General features: G+C 42.4%; 1 protein-coding gene across 1 annotated transcript; it reads right to left on the bottom strand.

Annotated features, from left to right (window-relative positions):
- Window positions 1-532: 532 nt before the first annotated feature.
- Window positions 533-945, bottom strand: LOC122736817 (U6 snRNA-associated Sm-like protein LSm4). The gene is given in 2 exon segments (XM_043979220.1): window positions 533-678; window positions 681-945. Coding segments are annotated over 2 exon segments (411 nt in total).
- Between the last annotated feature and the right edge of the window lie 18908 nt (window positions 946-19853).

Genomic DNA, 19853 nt, shown 5'->3' with positions numbered 1-19853 from the left:
TAACACTTACTAGCTGTGTGACCCTGGGCAAGTCACTTAACCCCAATTGCCTCACTAAAAAAAAAAAAAAAGACAATTTGGCAGCACAAGAACACCCCTCTGGAAATGCCTAAAATACTCTTAAAACAGGAACAAAGACCACTATGTCTGGCTGCACTTAAAAAAAGGGTTCAAAATTTGTCAAATGAAACAGTATTGAACTTTTGCTAGGAATCAAGTCCCTGAGAACCAAGGATGTCAAAAACCAGAAATGCCCCTCATGTACCTAACTCTGGAAGAGCGGCTAAAACAAGTGAGGCAATCAATGATCGCTCTAACTTTACCTGCAGAAGAGGATTTCAAAGGATTACAAAAGACATGATTCATGGATTTCTTCCCCAACACCTGCCCAGCCCCCAACTTTCTTTTTTTAAAAACAGATTGATTAACTGAAAATTAGAAACAGGACACAAATCACGAGGCCAAGTACAAGGCAATGGCCAAGGGGTCTTCCTGTCAAAGTCTCTGGCCAGGCCTGGCCACTGCCACGCCTTTACTGCTTCCCAGCCTGCCGGCCTGGCTTTTTCTCCTGCTGTCCTCTTCCACTGCCGGGAATCCTCCCTCGAGCTCCAAACACACCTCGGCCAGCTCCGCCTGCACCACGCCCCTTCTGCTGCTTCTGCTGCTGCACGCCACCCGGCCCCTGCCCTTGGACACTACCTCTTCTTTTACCATGTCAATAATCTCATGAGGAATCCGCAAGTATTTGATGGTGCTGCCTTGGATATAACACTCAGGCATGCGCCAGAACTTGTCACCATCCCTAGATGTGCAGATGACCTCTCTCAAATTGATGTTCATCCAGTTATCACAGCTCACAAGGTGCCCATTGTAGGTTTCGCCATTTTTTAGTTCTACCAACATGGGGTGATTCTGGGCTGTCTTCAATAACGATAAGGGCAGCATGGTGCTGGCCGCGCCGGGGCGGGGACCCTATATCAGCAATATTAAAAATACTGTTATATACTGTCACTTTTAAAATATTTTATAGGGTGCAGCTCGGTGGTGCAGTGGATAGAGCACAGGACCTTGATTCAGAAGGACCTGAGTTCAAATCCAGCCTCAGACATTTGACACTTACTAGCTGTGTGACCCTGGGCAATCACTTAACCCCCAATACCCTGCCCCCCCAAATCCAAAAAACATTTTGTAGTGGAAAAGTTTAAAATTGGGAATTATTTGTAATGTGTAAAAGTTGCAAAGAATAATATGTTTTTTTTTTAAAAGTCTCTAACCACTGAACCACACTTCCCTAAGAGCATCTTTTGGCTTTGATTTAATTATTTGACTCTGGTAAAGCAGGCCACAGCCTGTCTGCATTAAGATTTGTATGCTGAAAAAGAATTTTCTTCACAATAGCCTAGCAAAGTATGTACCCTACATTTTGCTATTATACTCAATCATCATAACTATTTCCCTCTATCCTATTCCCTTCCCATGATATTTACTCTATTTTCTATCTTCTTTTACCTTCTTCCACCTCAAAAGTGTTTTACTGGGGGTAGCTAGGTGGCACAGTGGATAAAGCACCAGCCCTGGATTCAGGAAAGCCTGAGGTCAAATCTGGCCTCAAACATTTGACACTTACTAGCTGTGTGACCCTGAGCAACTCACTTAACCCCTGTTGCCCCACAAAAAATAAAAGGGGTTTACTTCTGACTGTCCCCTCCTCTGTTCTACCTTCCGTTCTTTCATCCTTCTCTCCTTATCCTCTTCCCCTCCTACTTTCCTGTAGGGTTACATAGATTACTTCTCCCAATTGGGTATGAATGTTATTCCCTCCTTGAGCCCACTCTGATGTGAGGAAGGTCTTTGAGATAATTCTGTGTTGTAAATTTTTCTTCCTACCTCCCTCCTCAACCCTCCCTATGAAATCAAGCAATTCAGTATGTCATACTTGTGCAGTTGTGCAGATCATCTTCACCTCCCTGGAAAGTGTTTTCATTTTTACTGCCCTCTCCCCCAATCTGCCCTTCCCAAGTCCCCTCTTGAATAAATCCTCTTCTGGGAAGAACAGAAAGGAAGTCAGTCAGAAGTAATGGCACCAGCCCTCCGTGGACCATTTCCTGAGGTAATTAATAAGACTAATATTTTTTTAAGAGCAACGTCTATCCTAGTCTCTGTACACACTTTCTTGCCTATGTGCCTTTTCTTAAGCTGTTTCCTCTGTCAGGAATGTCTCTCTCCCCCCTTCCCATGTCAGATTCCTACCTGCCATTACTAATCAAGGGAAATACCATCTTCTCTGTGAATCTTTCCCTGATGTCTAATGACTTCCAGTCCCCCACTTGGAATTCACATAGCATTTTGTTTGGCAAACCTAATGTCTCATGGAATATCACATTGTGCAGTTCCTGATTGTGTTTCACCCTTTATTAGGCTGTAAGCTCTATGAGGGTAGAGATTGTGTTTGATCTAAATTTCTCTCTATCTCAGTACCTAGGACAAAGGCTTGTACACAGTCTCCACTTGATAAGTGTTTTTGAATGAATGAAAGAATACCTACTTTATGTCTATACTGCTCAAGATGCTTTTGACAACATTTACCCAGGAACTTTACACAACTGATTAATACATTGGACTTTTCTATTCATCTAGCATACATTCTGTGAATACCAAAAGTATATAGTAAGATGGAAGGTTGTCCCAAAAAGAAAGTGATATTTGCCTGTGAGAAAATGGGTAGTTGTCTCCTCTCAATGAGGATATAACAGTCAATCATACCCCTCCTGACCTGCTTGTAGGAAAAAGGTCTCAGATCCTTTCCTCCCTCTCTGGCAAACAAAATCACATGGTTCTAGGAGCCTGAGCTGGTCTCAATCAGGTCAATAATTAGGGTTGGAAACACTGCATTCTGATTAGCTAGTCTTTGCAAGTAGATTATAACCCTTGAGTAATTGATTAATTAGTGATGAAAAAGGGGAGGGTCTATTCTTGCTAGGGACTAGGAGATAAAATGGGGCCTGCAAGCCTCCATTCTGGGCACCCACTAGCTGCACACTAGGGTGCTTCCTTCTCACAAGAAGGAAATAAAGAGCCTTTGTCACATCGCTGCTGAGTTCCTGAGAATTATTGAGAAGAGGCTTGTTTTTTCCCTCACATTGACCCAAACCAAGAATTACAGAGTCACAAATAATTGCCAATGATGATATTCAATAAATCATCTGATTTATCTTATAGCAATTTACTTTCCCTGGTGTTCAATTTCCTATTTAAATGATGTACTGAGTTATGCAACTTTCAATAAGTATCCACATCATTTGCTGTGACATCCCTGAAAAGCAGATAGGCAGTGGTGTTTGGGACCCCCTGCCTAGCCTAATTAATCTAGTAATTCTGTAGGCAGAGGACCCTGTAAAAGGTGATGACCCTTAACATGTTTGAGCTTCTTCCTCCGTTAAAACTAGAGCTCTCAGCAAAGAAAAAGATGGAACAAGTCTCTGCTGACTTCCTGGAATAGTATAATGGATTTATTAATTTGATAAAATATACAATATTCCTTATGTAAAAGTATTCAAGACAAATCTTAATATAGTCACATTTTTCTGCTCTTTGCACTATTTTCTCCTCTAGACCATTTTACCAATAAAGAAATTGAGGCAGACAAGGACAGCAGAGATGTCAGCTCAGAATGAGTCTTCGGGCATGGTGCTCCATCCTCTGAGCAACCTAGACAAGAGACCTACCAGTATTGGGGTGGAAGGAGGCATTCAATAGGGCTGCCTATTTAGAATGTTCTTTCTAGCAGAGAAGAAACCTTGAAGAGAGTACTCTAAGGATGGGAGATTCCTTAGGTTCCTGACTTAGAAGGTGGCAATTTCAGAAACAGGAGTTTTCATGCTAATGCTTAGCAACAAACTGCATCCTTTATATTCTTTTGTGTTTTCTGTGGGTTCAAATAAAGGCTCTACTCTCCTGGAGACCCCTTTTTCCTGATGTCAGTGGAAACCTAGACATAGGTGGGGTCTTCTGAGGTTCCCAGAGGAAATTTTAGGTGGGGAGAAATTGAGGCAGAAATGGCCTCTCCAGATCAACAGCTGTGGTTTACAATTACTTAGGTGGCCCAATGGTTAGAAGGCTGGCCCTGAAATCAGGAGGACTTGTGTTTAATTCAGCCTCAGACACTTACTCCTTGTATGACCTTTCATAAGTCCCCCCTTTGTGCTCATTCCCTCAAAAATATTCGTGTTTGATTATATGAGCACATTGAGGGGGCTTGGGACGTCTCTGGTTAGATTGCAGATGGAAGGGAACATTCATGGAAAACTCCCTGGAGGAGGTAGCTTGGAGGTAGGATGAGTAAATGTCCATGTAAAGAAGTCTCAGAGCCCTGAAACAGAGTGGGAGGTAGAGGAAAAGATGGAGAGGTGCTAAGAGTGACCTTGGGGAGATGGGCTGTTGTCCACATCTTTCTGATCTCCCCCTGCTCCCACTCCTCGAGTTTCACCACGTTGTGAAGGTCACATTATGACAGTGTCCATGACCCGGCTTCTGGGGCTCTATGATGCAGAGCTGGAATTCTGCTTAGGATTGGGCACTCTGCTTGCTTGAGCTGCTTCTGTTGAGACTGACCTCTGGAGAAGATGGAACTCTGCTCTCTCCTCCTGAGGGACCTTGAGATGACCTTAAATAGGACAGAATGCCTGTTGGATTCAGTGCTGAGAGAATATGGGATTGACCCTCACTTTTATATCCTGGGCTGCTTGTTGCTCCTTTTAAATGCTCACTAAGCCTGACCATACACCTCAATTCCAGAGGAAGAAAACATGCCCTAAGGTAAGGGGAACCAGTCTGATTTCAGGTAAAGAAGTTTCTTTTCCCTACTTTTCCATTCCCCTCCCTGTTCTTCCCTGAGGACTGATCCTTCTTAGTTTCACCTTTGTTCTACACCATTCTACCTTCCACAACACTTTTTTTCCCCTCCATTTCAAACAGGTCTTCTGGAGAAACCAATGATCAGTGAAGGGCAGTGCGGGGGGGGGGCAAGAAGGAGGTGTTGCTTTGTTGTTGTTTAGTCATTTTTGTAGGGTCTGACATTTTGTCAATCCAATGGGACTTTTCTTGGTAAAGATGCTAGAGTGGTTTGGTATGTTCTCCTCTAGTTCACTTCTTTAGGGATGACAAAACTGAGGTAAAAAAGCAACAGGAGGGGTCAGCTAGGTGGCTCAGTGGATAAAGCACTGGCCCTGGATTCAGGAAGACCTGAGTTCAAATCTGGCCTCAGACACTTATACTGACTAGCTGTGTGACCCTGGGGAAGTCACTTAACCCTCATTGCCCTTGAACAACAACAACAAAAAAGCAACAGGATATATGAGTCTTCCTCTATTATTTACCCAGCCTTCTGTGAGATTCAAAATTGGATATATGAGCATTAAACTCCCCCTTTTAACTTTTCCCATATATATATATATATATATATATATATATATATATATATATATATATATATGGGTCATCTGCACATCTAGGGATGGTGAGAAGTTCTGGCGCATATATATATATATATATCACAGACCACTAAGAAAAAGAAGCCTCTAAGATTTAATCTGTGAGGGATTAGTTTTTATTTTTTGGGAATTAGACAACAAAAGGTGATACCAATTAGCGAAATAGGGAAATAGAAATACAAATGAATAATCTTAGATCTAAGCTTAGTCTATTTTCCTTTATAAAACTCACAAATCCCAAACTGCCCACCAGGCCAAGAACCAGGACACCCAGAGCTGAACACCAACCGTGTGCACCGCCATGGCTAAGTTTAAAAGCCAGAGAGCTCGAAAAGTTACATCCAGTTCTCAATCTAGAATTCTATGAAAAATGAAGTCATAAATATTTTGGTATAACTGGGACCTTTTCCTTTCTCTTTGCCTCCATTGCATTATTTGCCTAGTAGTGGTATCTTTGGGTCAAAGTCTCTGTAATCTTTCAATCATCACTTAAGGTTGGCCATCAATGGTATTGGTCAATTCTTCTGGTATGATTGGATGTATTCATATTTAGACTTAGCCTGGTGATTTGAGTTCATCTAGGACCTCTCATACTCTTTCCTGCTTAGGTGGCACCACACCTAGAAAGTCAGGAAGACCTAAGATCAAATCTAGCTTCAAACACTTACTAGCTATGTGATCCTAGGCAAGTCACTTAACTCCTGTCTCCCTCAGACTACTCATTGAGAAAATGGGGGTCATAATAGCATTTACTTACCAGGGATGTTGTGAAGATAAAATGAGGTCATATACGTAAAGCATTTTGCAAGCCTTACATAAATGTTTGCTATTACATAATTTTTATTGGCCACTTATAAAATTCTCTACTTTCCTGACCAAAGACTAGAACAAAAAACATAAGTGAATTGAGAGGAGCTGTTACTGTTGCCTGTGTGTCAAGAAAAGAAAACTTCTTAGCTTCTTAGTGTTCTGGACCCCTTAGAAAGTCTGGTGAAACACAGAGAATCCTCCTTAGAATAAGGAATTTCCTCCACTGTAAAATAAGGATAATAATGGCACCTACTTTGCAGGGATATTTGAGGATGAAATGAAATATCTGTTAAAAAAAAAAGAGGTGTTTAGCATGTAGTAAAAAAAAGTGCTTGGCATGAAGTGAGTGCTATATAAATGCTTATTCTCTTACTCTTAGCTTTCAAACCTAGATACCTGGAAGAATGGAGATGCCTTACGTAAGGAATTTAGGAAGACTATGACTCCCCTTCATACACATTAAGTCCAAATTATTCTACCTATTGTTCCCCTAATGAAACATTCTTCTTGTCACTCTGGACCTTTCTGAAGATGGGCCTGGAATGCCTAAGGAAAAATGATTTCCCCCTTCCCCTCTCCCTTTTAGAATTCTTCTGTCTCTTCAAGACTTGCCTCAAGTGCCACCTCATCTTGGAAGAATTTTGTCTTTATCACCCCACAAGAGATGTTAGTGCAACCCACCCTTAATTAGCTGTGGCTATTTTAAATGGACTTATTGCTTCCCTCCAGGGTTTGTCTTATGTCCACAGAGTAGGCCTTAATAAATGCCACTTGAATTAAATTGCTCCAGTCCCTCTGAATATCAGGCCTCTCTGCCAACTGAACGATATCACCTATTACCTGAAATTTCTTTATTTGAAATTTCTGAATTCTAATACTTCTGAAATTTCTGATGTATTTCCTTTCTTTGGGAGCCAGATGATAATATCAGGATGATAATTTCCCTTCTATTTCTCCATCTGTTGATCTTCACCTGAATGCCTTCCACCATGTTTCCCAACTCTGATTCCTAGGTTTTCTCACGTGAGTATATCATCTTCAATCCTTGGAGGCCCTTGGCCTGCCTGTGGCTTTCAGAGAAGGAAGTTCTCAAAGGAGAGGCTCATCAAAAGGAAAGCCAACTTTGGGCAATTTTCTGAATTGGGCAAAACCAAATAAGGACAATTTATTCTCTGCTCTTCCTTTGTTTGGGGAATGAAGGATATGGAAGGCAGGAGAGTGATTTATTGCACTGTCCTGGCCTATTTGAACTTGTTTATGAACTCAGGGTAGTTGGGGAGTGTGGCCTCCCAACCTATCTCCTGACTCTTCAGTGCCCCCCACAATTTTTCCCCATCCAGCACACAACTTAGTTGATCTCGAAAGCTTTTTTTTCCAGCTGTAAATGTTATACTATTATTAAAGCTAAAATTCTAGCTAGTCTGTCTAAAATATCTAATGAGTGGTCACCAATAAATTATAAGCTTTAGCAAGAGTTAGGCTTTTAAGCATTTATTAAGGAGAATAAGAATTTGGTAAAGAGAGAAAGGCCTACATTCATCTATGTATTAAAGGGAGAGCGCATTTCTAGCTCCCTTCTCTACCAGAGTCCTCACGAAACAGCCTGAGTCAGAGCACCAGGCTTCCCCTTCCTGCTCCCACAAGCAATCCTCACTTCCTGATGCCAAAGAAAAAACACATGGTCCTGCTCTCAGAGGCCCTCTCCTTAGGGCGGAGCTTCTCTACAGTAAATCTCCAGCAGGTGGCGTCATTCCAATGGTTATACTGTTTTTGCTGGTTTCATAGCTTAGAATTTTTACCAGGAAGAAACAAAGCTCTCCCGGGAGTTGTGATCTATTCCAAAAAGGTAATCTATCCCCTTTTCTCAACTGCATCAGTTCTAGGTCTTTCTGTCAATCATAGAGTTGGAGAATCAAAGACTGAAGCCCTAATGAAAGGCCTGCATGGTGAGGGGTGTTTATGGGATGGAGAATGGGGGGTGGGAACAGGAAGGACAAGGATACCTCAAATGCCCCTTCCCTAGTTCCTGCCAGCTTAACCTCCTCCAGCCTTCAGCTGGTCATTCCTGTTTCCTGCAGTCACAGGGCCAAGCTCTTGGAGAAGGGCAGTGTCCAGCAGATGCTAAACACAAACTACTGCTCTGGAGTGTGCAATTCTGTGGCTTTGGACTCTGATCTACTATTCAACCCTACTCTGCCTGAACTGGCCCACAGGGCCCTGCCATCAGATCTGCCTCTAAATTTGCCTTCCAACTTTTCCCTGGTCCCCAGCCTGTCACAGGTCTCAATTTCATCCCTAAATTCCTCTTCCTCTTCAGTTGCCAATATTTTACCAGATCATCCTCATTCTGTTTCTCTCATGCACCCAGTGGATATCAATTTCTCCTTGCCCCATTCTCCATCTTCACCTACTACCCCTTTCCAGACCAAATCCCCTTTTGCAGTCCCAGTGTTTTCACAGTCCAGTATGGTTTCCAGGACCTGTATATCTGTATTGGGTCATACCTCAACCGCTGTCCCCACTTCTTTGACAACGGACATTTCCATGGAAACCACCCCTTTGGTGGTCATGGCCCCACCATTACATCCCATGCTCTCAGAGGATCTCACCTCTCCATTGCAGGCAAATCTCCCACTGGCCCCACCCCTGATCCAAACTTCCTTGATGGCCCAAATTCCATCAATGAATCCCAGTATCCCAGACGCCTTCACTCCTTTATCCACCTTAGCTCTTCCACAGGGATCAGTTACCCAGTGTGTTAACTATACCTCCCTATTGGATCTCTAGACAGTCAGCATCACCCCACCTTCAGCTCCCAACCCTTCCACTACTCCCACCCCTCCTGTGGTTCCCAACCCTCCTGTAGCTGCCCCCAGTTTGGTGGGGTCCCACCCCTCCTGTGGCTCCTTCCCCTTCTATTACTCCCATCCCTCCTTTGCCTCCTCCCCCTTCTATTATTTCTTCCCCTCTTGTGTTTCCTCTCCCTCCCATTGCTTCCACCCTTTCCATTACTCTCCCCCTCCAATTAATCCCACCTCTCCTATTATTCCTACCACATCTTTTGCTCCCACCCCTTCTGGTGCTCCCACCATTTCCAGTGCTTCTGACTTCTCCAAAGACCAAACTTCAGCATTGGACAGATTGTTTTTAATTGACCCTGCTTGCCTACAAGCCTACCCTCAACTTTGCCATTTTCCTTATGTGACACCTACCTCCTCACTGGACTCTGACTACTCAAGGACTTACACCACATCTATGGCTTCTACTCCCTTCTTAGCCCCCACACATTCATCAGCCTTCACCTCCTCAAAGGTTCCTTAAGTTGCTCCTTTTTTCTCAAGCAGCCCTGGTTTCTGCTTACATCCAAGACCTTCAACAGTCCCCTTAAAACTTCCCACTGCATTGACAAAATGTGTCAACACATCAAGATTCCATACCTCTCCACTAGCTCCCAAGGCCTGTATAGCCCAAACTTCACCTATAGACAGAGCACACAGACATGGTTTCACCTATTCTGTGGTCCATCACCCCACATTGGTCAATATGCCCTCTCTGATCTGTACCCCCACAGTGAGCTGTACTGGATCAATTTTCTCCTAAAAAAAAGAGTTGCAGAAAAGATTTGTGGAATTCCCTTCAGGGTAAAAGAATCTTGACAAATAGTCTCAAAAAACCCATACCATACCATGAAGAGAAAGAAGTAGCTCAAGGTTCTAAAAATTTCCAAGGGCCTGGGAGAGAGGGTGAACAAGCTCCCCCAACAGACCAAGGGACCAAGCACAAAGGACAAGGAAAGGAACGCATTGCTTTAAAGAAACGTACATCTGCTAGTAGGTGCCTGTCTCTGAGTCCTCCAAGCCACATTTTATGCTTCCCAAAGGAGGAGAAAGTTCCCCAGTGCAAAGGGAACCTCCCTAAATACCAAAGAGACCAAGGAATGAAGCAAAAAGGACAGGGAAAGGATTCTAGTTCATCAAAGGGCCAGCCCTCAGAGAGTAGATGGCCATTTCTGAGTCCTACAAGCAAAGTTTTATGGGCCAAAAAGAACCAGAAAGCACCCCAGTGCAAAAGGAAGCTCTGCAAACCCCAAATAGACCCAGTGATGAACAACAAAGGAAAAGGAAAGGAACCCAGGCCACTAATGGGACAGAGCTCTGATACTGGGAGGCCATCTCCAGGTCCTACAAGCAAAGTTTTATTGGTCACAAAGAACCAGAAAACACCCCAGTGAAAAGGAAAACTTGCTAAACCCGAAATAGATAAAGGACATAGAATGGACCAAAGTCCATTGAATGGCCAAACTTCAGATAGTGGGAGGCTGTCTCTGAATCTTAGGAACAAAGTTTTATGTTTCTTTTTTTTCTTAAGTTTTATGTTTCTTTTTTGTGTGTGTGAGGCAGTTGGGGTTGAGTGACTTGCCCAGGGTCACACAGCTAGTAAGTGTTAAGTGTCTAAGGCCCGGTTTGAACTCAGGTCCTCCTGAATCCAAGGCCAGTTCTCTATTCACTGCACGACCTAGCTGCCCCAAGTTTTATGTTTCTTAAAGCAAAAAGTAGCCCAGTGGAAAAGGAACCTCCACAAACCCCAAATAGATCATGGAATACAGGAGAAAGTACAAGGAAAAGTCCCCAATTCATCACAGGGCCAGACCTCTCCGGCACCCTTCTCCGGGTCCTGCAGGCCAGGTTTTATGGTTCCCAAAGAAAGAAAAAAGGCCCCAGTGTAAAATGTTTAAAAAGCATTTAGCTAAAAAGATGACGAGCTTCTTCAAGTGGCTTGTCTCCAAGGAGAAAAGGAGAGGGGTAAAAGAGCCTAAGGCAGAGGCAGTGAAAGCTGGGAAGGAGACCACTAAGCAAAGTACATTCACAGTCATGCCTCCCTGCCAAGGCAGTAGGGCTTCTTTCAGAACTGAGACTACTTCAACTCTAGAGGACATGTCAGGTGTTGGCCTGATCTTGAAGCAGAAGACAGGGTCGAGAAAGGAACAGGCTACTTGGGAAGAGAACAAGCAGCAGCAGAGGGAGCTCCAGATCCTCGGGACCCAAACAGAGGCCACTGGTGGTAAATTCAAGTTGCTCAGGGCACATGCCTCTGCTAGGGCTCAAGAGGATAACAGCAAGTCACGTGGCCATGGAAAGGGTAATGAAGGCCACTGGACCCTCAGTTTGGAGAGGCAGGTGCAGGACAGAGAGGAAAGCGTTAAAAGAAGTATTCCAGCCATATCTTAATATATTCACACTTTTCACTCTTTGCACTATTTTCTCCTCTAGATCATTTTACCAATGAAGAAATTGAGGCAAACAAGGGCAGCAGAGATGTCAGCTCAGAATGAGTCTTCAGGCATAGTGCTCCATCCTCTGAGCAACCTAGACAAGAGACCTACCTGTCTTGGTCTGGAAGGAGGGATTAAGTAGGGCTGCCTATTTAGAATTTTCTTTCTAGGCAGAGAAGAAACCTTGAAAAGAGTACCCTAAAGAGGGAAGATTTCTTAGGTTCCTGGCTTAGAAGCTGGCAATCTCAGACACGGGAGTTTTCTTGCTAACGTTTAGCAACCAACTGCATCCTTTACATTCTTTTGTGTTTTCTGTGGGGTCAAATAAAGGCTCTACTCTCCTGGAGATCCCTTTCCTGATGTCAGTGGAAACCTAGACATAGGTGGGGTCTTCTGAGGTTCCCAGAGGAAATTTTAGGTGGGGAGCAAATGAGACAGAAATGGCCTCTCCAGACCAACAGCTGTGGTTTACAGTTGCTTTGTGATAGTGAGGTGGCCCAATGGTTGGAAGGCTGGCCCTGAAGTCAAGAAGACTTTTGTTTAATTCAGCCTCAGACACTTACTCCTTGTATTACCTTTCATAAGTCCCCCCTTCGTGCTCATTCCCTCAAAAATATTTGTGTTTGATTACATGAGCACATTGAGGGGGCTTGGGACTTCCCTGGTTAGATTGCAGATGGAAGGGAATATTCATGGAAAACTCCCTGGAGGAGGTAGCTTGGAGGTAGGATGAGTAAATGTCCATGTAAAGAAGTCTCAAAGCCCTGAAACAGAGTGGGAGGTAGAGGAAAAGATGGAGAGGTGCTAAGAGTGACCTTGGGGAGAGGGGCTGTTGTCCACATCTTTCTGATCTCCCCCTGCTTCCACTCCTCGAGCTTCACCACGTTGTGAAGGTCACATTATGACAGTGTCCATGACCCAACATCTGGGGCTCTATGATGCAGAGCTGGAATTCTGCCTAGGGTTGGGCACTCTGCTTGTTTGAGCTGCTTCTGTTGAGACCGACATCTGGAGAAGATGGAACTCTGTTCCCTCCTCCTGAGGGACCTTTAGATGACTTTTAATAGGATAGAATGCCTGTTGGGTTCAGTGCTGAGAGAATATGGGATTGACTCTCACTTCCATATCCTGGGCTGCTGCTTGTTGATCCTTTTAATGCTCTGTTATGTGACTAAGCCTGACCATACACCTCAATTCCAGAGGAAGGAAACATGCCCTAAGGTAAGGGGAACCAGTCTGATTTCAGGTAGAGAAGCTTCCTTCCCCTACCTTTCCATTCCCCTCCCTGTTCTTTCCTGAGGACTGATCCTTCTTAGTTTCACCTTTGTTCTACACCATTCTACCTTCCACAACACTTTTTCCCCCCTCCATTTCAAACAGGTGTTCTGGAAGAACTAATGATCAATGAAGGGCAGAGGGGTGGGGCAGAGAAGGAGGTGTTGCTTTGTTTTTGTTAAGTCATTTTTTGTAGGGTCTGACATTTTGTCAATCCAATGGGACTTTTCTTGGCAAAGATCCTAGAGTGGTTTGGTATGTTCCCCTCTAGTTCACTTTAGGGATGAGAAAACTGAGGTAAAAAAGCAACAGGAGATATGAGTCTTCCTCTATTATTTATCCAGCCTGCCTAAGTAGCACAGGACTAGAGCACTACCTGTACTGGCATGGAAGGCGCTCATCACTGCAATGTGAGGAGTTGCCTGTTGAATATTTTCCTTCTAAGGAGGAGACCAAACTTTAAGGGAGGATTCTAAACATGGGAGATGCTATATATTCCTGGGTTAGAAGGTGGGAATCCCAGAAAGGGGGAGTGTTCTTGCTACTGTTTAGGAACCACTGAATCCTCCAATGTTTAGTATTTGCTATGGGTTCAAATAAAGGCTGTCTTCTATTCAATGGAGTTCCTTAGGAGACTTTCATGGGAAGTGGAGACCCTTTATGTGATATGTGCGGAGAGAGACATGAGGGATCTTCTGAGGATTCTAGAGGAAATTTTATATGGCTACAAAATGAGCCAGATATAGGATTTAAGTTCGTGTCTCCCTGTTTCCCAGGACTGAAATTGGTATGTGGGAGACTCAGAGCTGTGGATTACAAGTGTTGTATGATATGACTTGGGTTCAAATTCAGTCTCAGACACTTAGTAAGTGTGTGATCCTAGGCACGTCTTGGGTGATTCCTGATTGCCTCAAAAACAATTCTTTGTGGGGCATCTAGGTTGCTCAGTAAATAAAGCACTGGCCCTGAAATCAGGAAGACCTGAGTTCAAGTCCAGCCTCAGATACTTGACGCTGGGCAAGTCACAACTCTCATTGCCCCACAAAAATAAAACAAAACAAAATAACCAAACACACATTCAGGAAAAACACACTTCTTTTAATCTCATTACAAAAATACATTGAGAGAACTTAGGATTTTTCTGGTTAGATGGAAAGTGGAAGAAATAATCATGATAAGCTCCCTGGAGGAGGTAGCTTGGAGGTAGGATGAATAAGTGTCCATGTAAGGAAGTCCCTGATCTCAGAGGGAAAGATGGGGTGGTGCTAAGATGGACCGTGGGGAGAGGGGCGATTGTCACCCTCCCTCTGATCTCCCTTTGCCCCCACTACCCTGCACCCTCCTACCAAATCTTAACCAAGCCATAAAGGTACCTTTTTGACAGTCGCCATGACCCAAGTTCCAGGGCTCAGTTGATGTGGAGGTTGAACTCGGACTACAGTTTGGATACTTTTGGGACCAGAATCACTTCTTGATATTCTCTTTGGAGAAGATGAATGTCAGCAACTTTTGGGCCAACCTGGGATTTACTTCAGATGTGGATAAACCAAGTCCTGACTATAGGAGATATGACTTCTTTGATCTACTGCAGCAACATTCTCCTTGGAGGCCTCTATGCAAAGTCTCAGTTTAGGGGGAAAGGCCATTTCAGTGAGGTTGGCCTGCCATGGAGACCAGTTCTTCTGTTCCCCTCCCTGTCCCCTCTTCTCCCTCAACTGCTCTGGTGACTCTGACTTATGTTCATTTCTTTCTTTTCTCAGCATCACCTCTTAAAAGATTTCCCCTCAATTCCCACAGAGTATCCTGGGTAACTTAGGTAGAATCAAAGGATCATGATCCCTTCAGAGTCAGAGAATGTGCCTGTTCACCTGATGGCAAGTGACAGGAAAAGCTTGAATGTGACTGAGTACTAAGAGGGCCCCTAAGTGAGGGCACAGAGTACCTTACCGACCAGTTCCCCATAAGGGGAATTCTTCAAGTCTCAATTAGTTTTTCGTACTCATTGTTATTGGAAATGAGAAAAAGAAGGCCTTTGCCCTTCAGAAGCTCTGCCTTTTTCTGATAGGAGGTACCTGGATTTGGAAGTAAAATAATCTGACAGGCATCATAATTCTATAGGCCTGAGGCTGATAAACTTCTTTCTTTTGGGGGAATAAGTATGAATTTGCTTATTGCTTATCAAAATTTTAATTTATATATTAATTAACAATTGATATAATTAATAATATATTCATGTGATATTTTAATAATTGATAGTAACCAACAATATTTATTTAATTGTATCATTTAACAATGTTACTGGTGTCTTTGGGTTTTGCATTTCCTAGCATACTCCCCTGACTCCTCCTTAGTGAACCTTCTCTTGTAACAAAAATTAAAACACACACATGCATACACAGACAAATACACACAGTATCATGAAAAAAAAAGTGTCTGACAGCATATACAACATTGTAAACCTATAGTCTTCTGCCTCTACCATCTTCTCATCTCTTCCTCCCAGGCCAAATTTGATTATTTTACTAGTTCAAAGTTGTTTTGGTTTATTATTGAATTCTAACTGATGAAGAGGAAGCAAATTAAAGAAAAAAAGAAGGAACCATAAAGAAATACAAGTCATTATAATTTTCTTTAAGGGACAAAGAAATAGAAAATATTCCTTAAGAACTTTTTCCAATAAATTCAAAGAAGGAACATAGAACTGTTGAAGTCAGGTAGTCTAGTTTCATATAGAGATAGTTCTGAACATTTTGTTCTATAAGATTTCTAGTTCCAAATTTTTCTCCCTCCCTTTGCTCCCCAAGACAGCAAGCAATCTGATATAGGTTTTATATGTACAAATGCATTAAACACATTTCTGCATTAGTGATTTTGTGAAAGAAGAATCAGAACAAAAGGGAAAAACCTCAGAAAAGAAAAAAAAAGGAGAAACAGTATGGTTCAATCTGCATACAAATTCCATATATCTTTTTTTTTTCTGGATATGCAGATCAATATAATGATACAAGATATTTCCACTGCACTCATGAAGGAAAATGACCTCCACATCGATTGTAATTCTTTAAAGAGTAATACCTAAAGACCCCCACACCACCTATTTCCCCCCATGGCATATTTCTGGAACCCAGCAGTGGGGCATGGGAATTTTCTCTTTCCTCTAGCCACAAAATCCAGAGGTAACATCTCCGTTAAGTTTATTCCTCTCTCTCCTGCTCTGACTCTATCCTCTGGCCTTGCAAGTGGAGGGATAGTGTGGTCAGCTTTTTCAGTGGACAACAATGGGCAGCAAGTGGTCTTCCTCATGAAAAGCTCAAGAAGACATCTGAACCAGATTTACACCCTCCTGTGTGTTAGAGAGAATATTCTGATGGAATCCCCTTTGGGTGCATTCTGTGCAATTAAGCTAAATTTGACCTTGAACTTTAGACACTTGAAAAAAACGTCACCACCACACCAACTAGACTCATCTTGTGCTAGAGAAAATCCTCATGTCCTTAAGCCAAATCAGCCCCTACCATACTGGGAGCAGGCTCTAGTTCCCTCAGTTTGTTTCTGTGTCTTATGGGTGTCTTATGTGTGTTTATGTGTCTACCAATTGCCATAACTGTGTGTCTGGCTTACAAGGTTAATCACTGCAAGAGAAGAGTGAGTATGATGGATTTTTAATTTCCAAAGCATTGTAGGGGGCTAGAAGCAAAATGAAGGATACCAAATGTCCTAAAGCCCCCTCTCTTTCTACATAGCAATTTGTGCTATGGGGCTGAACCCCTCTCTTTGCCCATGGCAGTTTCTGCTATGGGGGAGGGGAGCAATCTGATGGAATCTAGTGCCTAAGGATTGAGCATGATTGAATATACTGCTATATACTGCCACTTGTAAAACATTTTGTAGCGGAATAGTTTAGAATTGGGAATTATTTGAAATGCGTAAAAGTTGCAAAGAATAATATGGTTTTTGAAAGTCTCTAACCATTGAACCACACTTCCTTAAGAGCATCTTTGGGCTTTGGTTTAATTACTTAACTCTGTTAAAGTAGGCCACACCCTGTCTGCATTAAGACTTGTAGGCTGCAGGGGCAGCTAGGTGGTGAATTGGATAGAGCACCAGTCCTGGTTTCAGGAGGAGCTGAATTCAAATCCAGGCTCAGACATTTGAGACTAGTTTTGTGACCCTGGGCAAGTCACTTAATCCCAATTGCCTCACCAAACCACCGACCCCACCAAAACCCAAAAAGAAACAAATAAACAGATAAAAAACAAAAAGACTTATAGGCTGCAAAAGCCTTGACCAAAACAAAACAAATAGACAAACAAACAAACAAACAAAAAATACTAAAAGTAGCCACACTTTAATTCCAAATCATTATCTGATGTTTTGTCAGAAAATTAAAATTTTCCATTTACTATCTCCTAAGGCATGTTGATAAATGCTCTGTTTAAAGTATAGAGCAAAAGCACATGCCACTGGATTAAGAACACCTGATTGTTAATTAATTGGTTTTATTTCAAATTTCCTAATATCGTTTTAAGGTGTTAGGTTTCTTTGTATCAGCTATGTTGGAAAAGCAGTTTCTCTTATATATGGATGCCAGATATTTTTTAATATTATGATAAAATGGGATATCTAGGTTTTCTAATTAATCTGGAATTAAAATATATATGCAGTTGCATGCAAACTACTTGAGTCACCTTTAAATATGTTCTTTTTTCTCATAAAAGCATTTTATTATGTTCCAGTTACAGGTAGAGATAGTTTGCAACATTGGTTTTTGTAAGATTTCTAATTTCATTTTTCCCTCTCCCCCCCCCCTCCACAAGAAAGATAGCAATCCTATGTACACACACACACACACACACACACACACACACACACACACTGACATTAAGCATATTTCTGCATTAGTCATGCTATGAAAGAAGAATTAGAGCAAAAAGGAAAAAACCTCAAAAAAATAGAGATAGTGTGGTTCAATCAGCATCTAGATTCCATAGTTCTTTTTTTCTGGATTTGGAGAGCATTTTTCCATCATGAGTCCTTTGGAACTATCTTGGACCATTGTATTGCTGAGAAGAGTCAAGTCTGTCAGAGTTAATCAACAAAAAATGTTGCTGATACCATGTACAATGTTTTCCTGTTACTTCTCACTTCACTCAGCATCAGTTCCTGTAAGTCCTTCCAGGTTTCTCTGAAATCCTCCTGGTCATAGTTTCTTCAGGCACAATAGTGTTCCATTCCATTCATATACCACAACTTGTACAGCCATTCCCCAATTGATGGGCAACCCCTCAACTTCCAATTCCTTGCCACCTGTTCTCACTGTTTTAAGAAATACTGAAGGCAGTACACTTATCCCAACTCTTTTGTTAGTGTCTTAAAGCAAAATTCATTTCTGTAATACTACCTTAAGAATGAAAAGCATCTGATATTATGGGACTGTTATATTATTCTGAGTCTCACTCTAGGTAGGATGATGGAAGAATACTACAGAGTCAATGAGACATGGGGTCAGCAAACCTAAGGGGTTTTTGCAGGTGGTGGATTTTCATGGGAAAGGCTGTGAGAATGACTGTTTGCAAGGACTGAGGTAGGATTCTCCTGACATAATTTGCTCAATATGACACATGCAATGAAAACTATCTCACCTGGCTGATTTTAAACATGACCCCATGCAAATGGCTATCTATACAACTTCTGCCTGGAGTGAACATGAAGCTTGGGGAAGCATTACTCTCCTAGAACTTTGTCCCTCCTCTTTTAATGGCAAATTCCTACAACCATATCATTCGATCAGCATGAACACCATAGGGGCTCTTCATCCCTTAGCTTAATACTACAAATGAGTTACAAGAGTGAGATGCAGGTGTAAGGTTTAAACTATTTAACCTAAAAATTCTACTCCTTTTTGTATTGTGAACTACTAAAGTTCATAATCATCTGGCTTTGTCTTCTGTCTGCTATTAGGGATGAATTTCAAAACTGAATCTGAAACACCTTAAGTACAACTTCTTTGACATGCATTCTCTTGAAATTAATTCCTTAAGTGTCACCTTAAGTCCTTTACTTCAATTGAAATAAACTTGGTAACTTTTATGTAAATTCATTGGAGGTCCTCTTTTTATACAATTACTTTAAATCCAGGGGTATTTAGATTTGGACTTCCAAAAAGAAGTAATCAGAAATCATGGAAGTAAATCCACTGAAGAGGAACCCAAAAGCTCCTGCAAATATGGTGGGCAATGCACAGTGGGATTTCCTTATATGATGGACACTCCTGAACATCTCTTCACTCCTAACTCTGTATCCTTTGGTTCCTGGCTTTTCTCTTGGTAGATCTCCATTCCCTGTAAAGTCCTTTAGATTCTAGCCCTTGCCTCTTAAACATCTTGTTAAAGTCTTTCCCATCCAGACTCAAGGCTTCAATTTCCTGGCAGCTATAGCCCATGCCTATAAGTTTCATTTCACCCCCAGGTACAGAATTCCAATGCTCCACAGGAGCTTCATTTCATAACTGAAGATGTCAAGAAGTTAATGGAGAAACATCTCCAAAGGAGGGTTATCTACCACCATTATAGGGGCCCAGCCCAGAGGGTAAAAGACACCATCAACCACCTTGAGCCTGATAATATGCTTCAGAAAGACCAGTAACACCCAGAAAGCTTAAGGTTTCTACATTCAAAGGGTTCAAGCATTCTGGAAAAAAGGATGTAGCAAGTGACTCAGCAGAAGGTCCAGTGCAAAGGAAACCTACCTGAAGGCCAAAGAGACCAAGGAATGAAGGGAAAAGGACAGGGAAAGGACTCCAGTTCATCCAAGGGTCAGAGTTCAGAGAGTAGATGGCCATTTCTGAGTCCTTCAAGTAAATAGCCATGGTTCACAAAGAGCCAGCCAGCACCCCAGTGCAAAGGGAAATTCCCTCCACAAAGGACAGGGAAAATTCCCCAGTCTATCACAGGGCCAGACCTCTCCTAGCGGGCACCCTTCTCCAGGCCCTGCAAGCCAGGATTGAT

This window comes from Dromiciops gliroides, chromosome 1, assembly GCF_019393635.1.
Source record: "Dromiciops gliroides isolate mDroGli1 chromosome 1, mDroGli1.pri, whole genome shotgun sequence".
Lineage (NCBI taxonomy): Eukaryota > Metazoa > Chordata > Mammalia > Microbiotheria > Microbiotheriidae > Dromiciops > Dromiciops gliroides.
Note: the sequence above shows the minus strand (reverse complement) of the source record. Positions and strands in the feature narration are given on the sequence as shown.